Source organism: Lactuca sativa, chromosome 8 (assembly GCF_002870075.4).
Source record: "Lactuca sativa cultivar Salinas chromosome 8, Lsat_Salinas_v11, whole genome shotgun sequence".
Classification (NCBI taxonomy): Eukaryota; Viridiplantae; Streptophyta; class Magnoliopsida; order Asterales; family Asteraceae; genus Lactuca; species Lactuca sativa.
In genome coordinates this window covers 61,662,384-61,672,943 of record NC_056630.2, presented here as the reverse complement: position 1 = coordinate 61,672,943, position 10,560 = coordinate 61,662,384, and the positions used below count along the sequence as shown (strand labels likewise).

General features: G+C 38.4%; 1 protein-coding gene across 1 annotated transcript; it reads right to left on the bottom strand.

Moving 5' to 3' along the window:
- Positions 1-2,602: 2,602 nt before the first annotated feature.
- On the bottom strand, positions 2,603-4,350 carry LOC122195368 (uncharacterized). Its single transcript, XM_042897223.1, has 3 exons — positions 4,048-4,350; positions 2,899-3,021; positions 2,603-2,635 (listed from the first exon to the last, which is right to left on the bottom strand). The coding sequence occupies exons 1-3, from the start codon at positions 4,348-4,350 to the stop codon at positions 2,603-2,605; spliced, it is 459 nt and encodes a 152-aa protein (XP_042753157.1).
- Between the last annotated feature and the right edge of the window lie 6,210 nt (positions 4,351-10,560).

Below are 10,560 nucleotides of genomic sequence, written 5' to 3'. Positions count from 1 at the left end.
AAATGGCTGAAAAACCAAACTATTTTTAAATTACAAGGTTTTGAATGTTTTAGTATTTCAAAAGCCAATTTTTTTTTAAGCAAAATGCATTAAAGAAAATCAAAACCAACATGAGACCGAACAATAAATAAATAAATAAAAACAAAAAAGTAAAATTGATTACGTGGTTGTACATTATTTTGGTGGTATCTTACGACCAAAATAACGTGCAACAACATAATCAATCTTAGTTTTTTTAGTTATCTTCATAAGTTTTCTCTAATAAAATGAATATTAATCTCACTATGGTTAGTTATGTCATCACTAGTTATAATTTGTATTTCCATTTCCCAATATTAATCTCACTATGTTTAGTTACATTTTGTCAACAGCTTTTTTCTACCGCATACAACTTTAATGTGAGGTTTCAAACTAGTATTTAATTGTCAAAACTTGCTTTCAAGTGTCTTTCTCTCATTCCCTTTTTTGTCTATTCGTATCAATTTTCATGTATTTTGTCGTCCCAAATTATCTTATAAATTTCAATCATTGCTCTTACTATCCAACATCATGAAATGGAAATAAAACCATATAAATGTTTTCCAACGGCTAAAAAAATCAAGCCATTCGGATTTGGTTTAGGCTTAGGTCAAAAAGAAAAAGAAAAAAAAAATTATTTTCATCATTAGATCTTTTGTTGGCTGTTATTATATTAGAAATTCCAATATAAAAATATTATGACTTTCATGGGATTTTGATGAAGTACAATGTTCTCATCTAATTAAATATATTGAGACTGTATTTTTCCATCAAAATCACTATTTTCTTAAACTGATTATAAGAACAGAAAATATACATTAACTTATATATTCGTGCTATAATAGCAATATGGTGGAATTGATTGAATATTTAATGGAAATAACGGATTTAGTCTTGCAATGTTCAAACATGCAATATCTAACAAAACTTATCTTAATGCTCGACATCAAATATATGTTTCTGTGTTCGATGGCTTATGTTGTTTGTTCAAATTGCAAAGTTTACTCTTTCTCATTTTCGGATAATTTGGCAGGTGCTTGTACAAATTGAAAGTTATTTACAAATGTTGTGTGATTGATGTATTCTCTTTTGCAATTAAGCTCAAATGCTAGATGATGGAAATGTTCTCATTAATTTTTTGTAACAATGTGAATGATACTAGTGGATTCTATTGTTTACTATTTCTATAAACTAGCTGACCTAGGTTTCCTTTGGGACAATCTTAAATTATCATTTATGAAAGTTTAAAATGGTGTTGTATCTCCTTTATTGATTAGGTAGTGGCAAGTGTGTGGTTGTTAGAACAATGCGTATTATCACAATAAAACTTGTAGTATTTGATGTTGGTTATTTTCATAACCAAACCATAAAACACGAAAGCATAATTGTAGTTCTTTATTTTCGAATCTATTTAAAAGAAAACTTAAACATAAAAGAACGATTACATACCCGCTTCTATATATGGAGATTTTCGGATCTGAAGAATGGAATGAGTTTTCCAGTAGATCACAAGAACTCACACTAAAATCCCTCAACAAACCTTAAACGAATTTATGTGTGTATTTTGTATATCATTATGTGTTCCTCATCACATGTATGTATGTATGTGCGTGTGTGTGTATATATATATATATATATATATATATATATATATATATATATATATATATATATATATATATATATATACCCTAATGTGTGAGATGGAAGGGATATAGATAATCTTGCGTCAAACCGGGAACCCAACCCATAATAGGTAAATGAATATATCATATAAATCGGTCCATCAACAATTTATATATTAACCATAATAACCGGATTTAATGATAATAATATACATATTTATGAAGTGGCCCCATAATTATCTAATAACCTCCCACCGGACCACGAATATATAAATATACATATAACCGTATAAACGTTGTAATGAATGTTATCATAGTATTGGTACCCTTAAACAATCTCGTCCATTAACCATAACAATATAGGATCAAAGTGGTATTCTTTAGTCATTACAATTTACGTAAATAAACTTATCCATGGTCACATATACATATATAACTAACGACATATATTAAACATGATGTGTAGTTTTAAAATCAAAATAGATTTCCAACGAGTTCCTCTTTAGTGAGATCAAACTTCAAATAAGTGCAACTAATAATGGAATAACTGAATTCTTAATTATGTACAGAAAAACATAATTGTTTTAAAAAAACATAAAGCACAAAAAGAAACTTTTACTAAACCAAATATCGCACCAATGTGTATAGTATACTCATGAAATACCTAGGGATGTAATCAATTTATAAGCAGATCTCTATCATGGAGTTTGTTCATATATATATATATATATATATATATATATATATATATATATATATATCCATTTTGCAATATTATTTTAACAGAAGGAAACTTGATATCAATACGTTTTAACTTAATAGAACTTCTGTTGTTGGACTATAACATTGTTGACTTATTTTAACAACTTTAGTGGTCTTTCAGTACCAATAATATGCAGTCTTGTGACAAAATTCTACAACCATATTCCTTGATTTAATGCCACATAACATGCTATAAATTATGCAGCCATTATGGAAGAAGCTGCCAACGTCTATTTCATTAAATAGTTCATCATGCTCACATGTAAATGTATCCCAATATGGATCGGTAACCATTTTGGCGTGTAATAAAATCATATTCCTAATACAAATGATCTCTAAATCATCTAATTTTCTATAGTTGAGCATATAGCCTTTTGTTCTTTATAGGTATCTCAAAACCCATTTGGGTGCTTTCTAATGATCCATAATTAGGTTGTTTAGATATTTGTCCAACATCCTTATAATATAGGGACGTATACATAATTGAGCATACATTAGATGCTTTGCAACTATTACTACTACTACTACTAATATGACGACGACCACCACCACCACCACCGCCACATCCACTGCCACCTCCACCGCCACCACCACTACTACTACTATGATAATAATCCTTCAAAACCAATTGTTGCCAAATAGTATATCATAGAACATAGATATCTCCAAGACAGTTTACCCTTAGTTACTCATCTCGTCGATTCTCACATATTAATCCTATAACAGTGATCTTATGAGATCTATCCCGAGGGATCTCACACACACACACACCCATTTGATGCGACCTAATTCTCTAGATCCATTTTTGGTAGGTGGTTTCTTTAACGGAGACCTGAAAAGATGAAAATAGAGATAGGTCCATCAACCATTCTCCAGGAAGAGGTCCCGAGAGAGCGTTCTGCCAGTTAAGTCAGTGGTTTGGGATAATGAGTATTTAGGGAGTAAGGAAGAGGATGGCTTACCTCTTTGGTGAATGAGTGTGACCTTTTACACTAGGATCTCACTGCCAGTCCATATAATAGACAAGGGCGTCAGACTCGATAGGACCAGGCCTGCTGATTAGGCGATCGTGCTATTGGACGTTTCAAAGCTTGTGATTGGTCCAAGTGGTAACGATCTGGGCTTACTCTTTTTCGTTTAGAGTCGTTAGGTTTTTCATGAGGTGAAGGTATCAGTTAGAGCTTTGTCTCGCGCTAGCTTCCCATGTCGAGCGGACGCTTGTGGGCGCGGGGCTACCTATGTTGGTTATTGCCAAGATTCCCCGGCCGCACCGGTAACCGGACAGAGCTCTTGGCATGGGTGGAACGTGACCCTTGTCCTTCTCCAAGCGGTACATTATCAATTCCTCTAGCCCAGTACCCGTATCATTTGTAGTGGACTAACTATGATGTTTTGGACTAACTGCCTTTACACATGTCATGTTAGTGTGTGTTAGGCGCTTCAATTTCTTTGGCGACATGACCGCTTGTCACGTTGTCAGTTACATCATAGTGGCAGAGTTTTTGAATTTCCTGCCTCTGCGTTCATTTATTATTTCTTCCTTCTCCATATATAAGCCATATGAAGGTTTTCGAACTCAGTGGTGGAAGGTACAACTCTGAAACGATTAGCCATGAGAACATAAAGAATAATAAATAATAACAATGTAGAGTTCCCTGCACTTGATTCCATGATCTTGTTGCCTCCTCTGAGGAAGGTCAGTGTTTAACTGAAGATTTTTGATGCCAGAATTCGTCTTCCTCTTACCGATTTTCAAGATGAACTTCTCTAGAAACATGGTTGTAGCATTCAGATGTTGACTCATAACACTGTGAACAAGATGGTGGCGTTTGAGATGATCTGTTGCGTCAATGACCTTCTCCATGACTTCTTTGTCTTCACTTTCTTCTTCCGGTTTAGCGCTATTGGAGGCAAGTTCACTTTCTCCACCCATCAAAGGAGACATGTTCTTATTCCCGACGGCAAGACTACGAAGAATCGGCAGGAAAACTGTGATTGTGGGTCAACGTGAGTCGAATCGGTCGTGGGTATTTTCACTCTTGTGGCTTTTCTGATGTTACTCCCAAATTATTTCCCCATAACCAAGCGATCATTGATCTTCTGAAGGGTATTTAGGTTCCTCTAGATGAGTACCCTAAGCATATTCTTATTGGTGCTTGGATGACTTCGGGCTGGCGGGCGAGGTGGAAAATGTCGGTCTTCTACGTCGTTGTTGACGGTATGTTTGTTATCTCTATTATTTTGTTCCTTCTCCTCCTCCCTTTCTTTTTTGTTATAAGCGTTTTTTTTCTCATAGGTGTCGAGTCCCCACTTTGTTTTGACTTCGTTCTCTGGAAGAAGTTCAAGGGTAAGTTTGAGTATTGTGAGGTTGATCTCCACGAGACTCTTCCTCCTCTGTGTAGGGTTGAATGTCTATTTTTTCTTCCCGAGTAACCAGACATGTCTGTGGATGACTCACCCATGTATGGTGTTGATTCCCCTGCGATGGCTTGGACCATATCTTTTGTCGTTCCCCCATTGACAGTCATTCCATCTTATTCTAACATGGTGAAGGATAGCAAAGAGGGTATCATCTCTAGTGTTCAGCGGGCCATGACAAATAGGAAATCCATTTTGAGTGTGGCTGACATTTCTTCTGATGCGACTGATGGAAACATAAGAAGATTTGTGCATCAACGAAGGGGTCTCGCTCGCTTGTTGGGTTAGACGTCCTATGAGAAAGATGGGGTTATGGTAATTCCCAATGATGACGTTTAATAGTCTGAGGGAGATCAAGGGGCATCAAAGCAACTTGTTTCTACAATTATTGTTGTTCCTATTTTAACTTCCGGAATTTTCTTTTTTGACTCTGATCGTACTCATATTACATCCATCGGAGGTAGTTCTGGGTGTCATGGTATCACTCTTATGAGAATGTCCTCCCCCGATCACATGGAGCAAGGTATCTGCCCCTTTTTCCGATTGAAATCTTGTGAAGGGGTCTCATATTTCCTTTCGTTTCATTGTTATTGAGTTCACTCGTCATGCTTTTCCTCTGGCTATTGTGTCGGATTTGGATAACATGATCAGTCCTGACCTGGTTCATAATATGAACTTTGTTGCTGCTCAGTGCATGTTTTACCTAGGTGATGGTGCTCGGCGCGTCCAACGGCTGAGCGACCTTGAGAAAAGGTGTGCAACATTAGTGGCTAATGAACCAGAGTTAAAACGTCAGGTTTCTGTTCTCGATTAGAAAACTCGTGAGTTTGACCAAAAGTATAAGTTGTTAATAGCTGAGAAGATGTATGTTGAGGAGCGGAGGGCTACATTTAAGAGCAAGGTAGATACCCTTACTCAGGCCAATGAAGGCTTGATGATATAGAATGAGAGCTTGGACTGAGTTTTCAGTGATCGATACAAGATTATTGAGGAGGCTAGGTCGAGTTTAGCGTAAATGGGTGAGGATTTGGATTGGGTGCTCCTTGTGGTTGTTGTTCGCGTCGTGGACAAATTGATTGAACAACTTGAATTTTCCAATGGTGTCCGTCGGATCCCTCATGTTTTATTCGTCGTTGGAGAGGAATTTGGTCGTGCGGACCTGAAAGTTGAGATTTTCGTTGGGACATATGACCCTAGTGCCAGTGATTCTCGTTCCAACTATATTACCGACATGAACCCGACCATTGAGGACTTTGTGATGCTCGATTATGTATCAATGCTTGGTATTAGTCGTCTTAACATTGTAGGTCTTAAGCATCTGTGCACTTTCGATGATGAGGATATTGCTAATCTACCTGGTGGTGGTGGTAGTAGTGATGGTGGTGCGATTGATGGTGGATTTGTTTTATGAGGCTAAGGTCTTGATGGTCTTAGGCCTAGAAATGTTCAAGTGGGTTGAAACTTGGTGTCCCATTTTGCTACCCTTCGGGGGTGTGAATAAAATCTTATGCTTTTATGTTTCTTTTCGATGATGGACCTACATGGCGTATGGTTGTTAATGACCGTTTGACTTATCTTTGATATAACTCTCCAATCATTTCCCCCTTTATGTTCGGGTAGTTTGTGTTATTTTGTATCTTGGTATTTAGTGTTTGTTTTTAATTCTTCCACTTTGGACCTCTTTTTTTAGGTATTGGGCTTTGATTTTTGCATATTGTGGTTGTGATAGAGTTTATTATCCATGATTATTCCCGAAGTTATTATCGTAATCTTTCCGCCATTGAGGGTCTGGTCTTGTTGGCCTTGTTTATGGGAATTTACCAGAATGACAGGTGATTTGGGATGGAAATCTTCGAGCCTTTATGCTTTGGGTCTATTGGACTTATCGTGGAAGTTGGGCGGGGACGCCAAGCAACTTAAAAGTAGAGATTAGGATCTCTAAGATTTTGTTTTTGAGCCTGCTGTCCAGCATGTGGAAGTTAGGCGAACACGCCAAACAACTTCAAAGTTGAGATTATAATCTCTAAGATTTTGTTTATGGGCTGCTTGTCGGCGTGTGGAAGTTGGGCAGATACGCCAAGCAACTTCAAGGTTGAGATTAGAATCTCTAAGATTTAGTTTTTGGGTCTGTTGGACGTCGTGTGGAAGTTGGACAGAGACGCCAAGCAACTTCAAAGTTGAGATTAGAATCTCTAAGATTTTGTTTCTAGGCCTGTTGTCTGATATGTGGAAGTTGGACGATGATGCCAAGAAACTTCAAAGCTAAGATTAGGATCTCTTAGATTTTGTTTCTAGGGCTGCTTTTCAGCATGTGGAAGTTGGGCAGAGACGCCGTGCACTTCAAGACTAAGGTTATGAGCCTTTCGAGTCTTTTTCATCCCCCTCCTTTTTATGTTATTTGAGGGGTGGTTGTAAACCTTTATCGTAATTGCCAACATTGGAAAGTAAATGCATTCAATTAAACATCAGATTGGGTGATCAGCCATCTAGAAAACAAGTAAACAAGATATTAAAAATTCACAAATTCATCCCTCTTTAATAGGGGTTACATGATATCCTAAACCATGATTGTGTTTGACATGGAACTTGGTTCTTCATCCTCCTTGTCAGACTTCATTGTTTTAGAAGAAAAATTGTTTAAGGTTCCTTTCATTCCATGTCCTGGGTATGCGTCATCCCTCCAGGGTTTCCAACATATATGACATGTTATGGTGGGCTTGAACAAACTTGTAAGGTCCCTCCCAGGCCGGTCGCAGTTTCCCTCTGGGCAGGGCATGATTTACTTCGTTCTTCCTTAGCACAAAGTCTTCGACTTTGAATGCCCTCTCCTCCATTCTCTTGTTGTAGTAGTTTTTGATGGCGTTCTCGTAGGTCGCCTGGCAGATGTTGGACCGCTCGCATCTTTTTGTAGAAGAACGTGTCATGATCTGTGTAGAAGACAGTTTTCTCTTCATCCTCTTCACTCATAAGTATCTGATGGTATCCTTTTTAGGTGTCTACGGAGCATTTCCATTTAAACTTGTGGAAGGACTATAACTTCTAATTGATTTATGGGAGTGGGTAGCTATCCTTAGGGCATGCCTTGTTGAATTTCGAGAAGTCGACGCAAATACGCCATGTTTCATCGTGTTTTTTCAACATGATCGGATTTGCGATCCATGTTCTCCGAGTATCCCTACTTTGGTGTGTAACAGCCCAGATTCCCAGGTATTAGTTATTCTTATAATTTTTGGTGATTTGTGAGGAGACTCGGCGAGTTGGAGCTCAGACTCGCCGAGTATGATCGCGGTTTGGGCGCAGGTTCGCGTCCGGACTCGGCGAGTCCAAAAGGTGGACTTGGCGAGTCCATGCTGTTTAATGAAACCCTAATTTCCAGGGTATGAGACCTATTTAAAGGGGCTTATGGTCGTCATTTGCGGCCACCAACCCTAGAGATAACCCTAAAGAGTCCTTGAGCGTTTTGTGAGAGAGAAGAGGAAGATCCTTGACTATTTGTGGGTGTTTTTGCATTTAGAAGAGGATCAAGGCAAGAGGAGACCAAAAGAGGTGCTAATCCAGTGATTTTCGAGCTCAGAGACTTCATTTGAGGTAGCCATTCGTTCCTTTCTCAGTCCTTGGTGTAAATCTTAGAGTTAGGGTTTCTTAGTGGAAAGAACCATGGAGTAATTGGCCTCTTTTTGTGTTGGTGCTTTAGATCTGGACCCAAAGAGGTCCAGAGACCCTTTTCCCCCAAGATTTATGAGTGTTAATGGAGGCCATGAACTTAGAATAGCATTCTAGAGACCATATCATCAAATAAGGCCTTTAGACCTTTGCATGAGCACCAAGATTGTAACTTTATGTGATGAATGTGCTTGGAAGGACTAGATCTATGATTTGTTGGAACGGATCTGACCTCAGGAGTGAGTTTAAGTTTATGCATGGCATAGACTCGCCGAGTCCGAAGAACAGACTCGGCGAGTAGCATGAAGATTGTCCTTAACCACTCAGCGAGTGGTCTTGCCGAGTTAGGGGGTGACTCAGTGAGTCAGGGAGAGTCAGAGAGGGTTGTCGAGTGAACTGAGTCAAGCTGGAACTCGCCGAGTTGTTCTTGAGACTCGGCGAGTTGAGTCGTGGTGGCCCCGTGATTCATGCCAGGTGGAACTCGTCGAGTCAGGTAAGTACTCGACGTGTCAAGGGAGGATCCTAGGGAATCAGTGAACACGTATAGACTCGTCGAGTCGCTCTAGTGCACTCGGCGAGTCCGGTCAAAGTTGACCGTTGACCGTTGTCCATAGTTGACCAGTGTTGACTTGATGGGAGTAGTCAACCTTAGTTGTGAAAGTGTTAATTAGAGATATATTGTGTTATAGGAGGATTATAGCTCGGAGGATCGAGCGCGAGTGATTTCCGGGATCTGTGAGTTATCGAGATATGCAAGGTGAGTCTTCTCACTATACTTTACCTTGAGTAGGTAACCAGAGTTATGTGACAGAGTATTTATATGTTGTGTATGTTATGTGTTGTACCGCATTATTTCTATGTGATTTATGTTGTGCATGTTTACAGAGTTAGAACCGGAAGGTTCACAGAGCTAGAACCGGAAGGTTCACAGAGTAGGGTCCACGGACCCACAGAGTTATAGCCTAGAGTGGCTAATGTGTGTTATGTGTGGTATTTTGGGGAACTCACTATGCTTCGTGCTTATAGTGTTTTGTGTTATGTGTTTTAGGTTTCTCTCAGGATCACGAGACGGCACCGGCTTGATTGTACACACCAGAGAAAGAGTCATGTTTTGAGGATCCTGGTTTATTATGCAAGTGAAAATGGAGTTATGTTTTGTAATTCGATTATGAATGAGATTTTAAGCAAAGTATTTTAAGAATTAAACGACTATTTTTAAATGAAAAATTGTTTTGAAATTTTCGGCGTTACATGGTGAGCTTGGAGACTTTTGTGTTGATTTCCTTGTTCATATACCCCTCCTTAATTCGCTTCTTTTGTTTTATTTCCTTGGGTCCTTGGTTGATGTTCAATTTATGTTTTATCATCTCCTTGTCCACCCCTACCATATATGTGGGTTTCCATTAAAATACGTGTTTATACTTCTTGAGGAGTTCCAAGAGTTCCTTTTTTATGTCGGTTGGAGATTAGTTTTCGTGATGATATCTTCTGGTTGAAACCTCCTTCTCGTTTGGTATTTCTGATTGTGGCCTCTTGGTTCCCATGATGATATCTTCTGGTTGCATGATTTGACGACATTTTAGTTCTTTTGGTGAGGTGGTTATGATAGTTCATGGTCCATCCGTTGGGTGTTAGATTTATTGGGGTTAGAAATGGATGAATATCTTCTTGAAGTAGTGGGCACATATCTGTTGGGTGCCCAGTTTTGCAACAAATCCCGAAAATTTTGACTTTTGGTTTGACACCTTTTCTTTTGTCAGCAGAAGGACAACCTTAGTCAATTCTGAAATTTGAGATTCCATGTGGGCGTTGCTTATCTCTTTGACTCCTCTTGGCTGGTCTGGGTACCACTCTTCTTTAGTTGTTGAATGTTTTGATTCATTGGCAAGGTCGGCCCTAAAGATTCAAGTGCCCAGGACGAGAAATATAAAAAGGCCCTTAGCCCTAAAATGTAACGAACGGAATTATATAAAAATGCATACTTCATTTATGATTAATTCAAATATTGATCAATTTACTTCAAAATTACTTATGGTTGTCATATTCAGTAATAAGACACATAAAATTTTCAACA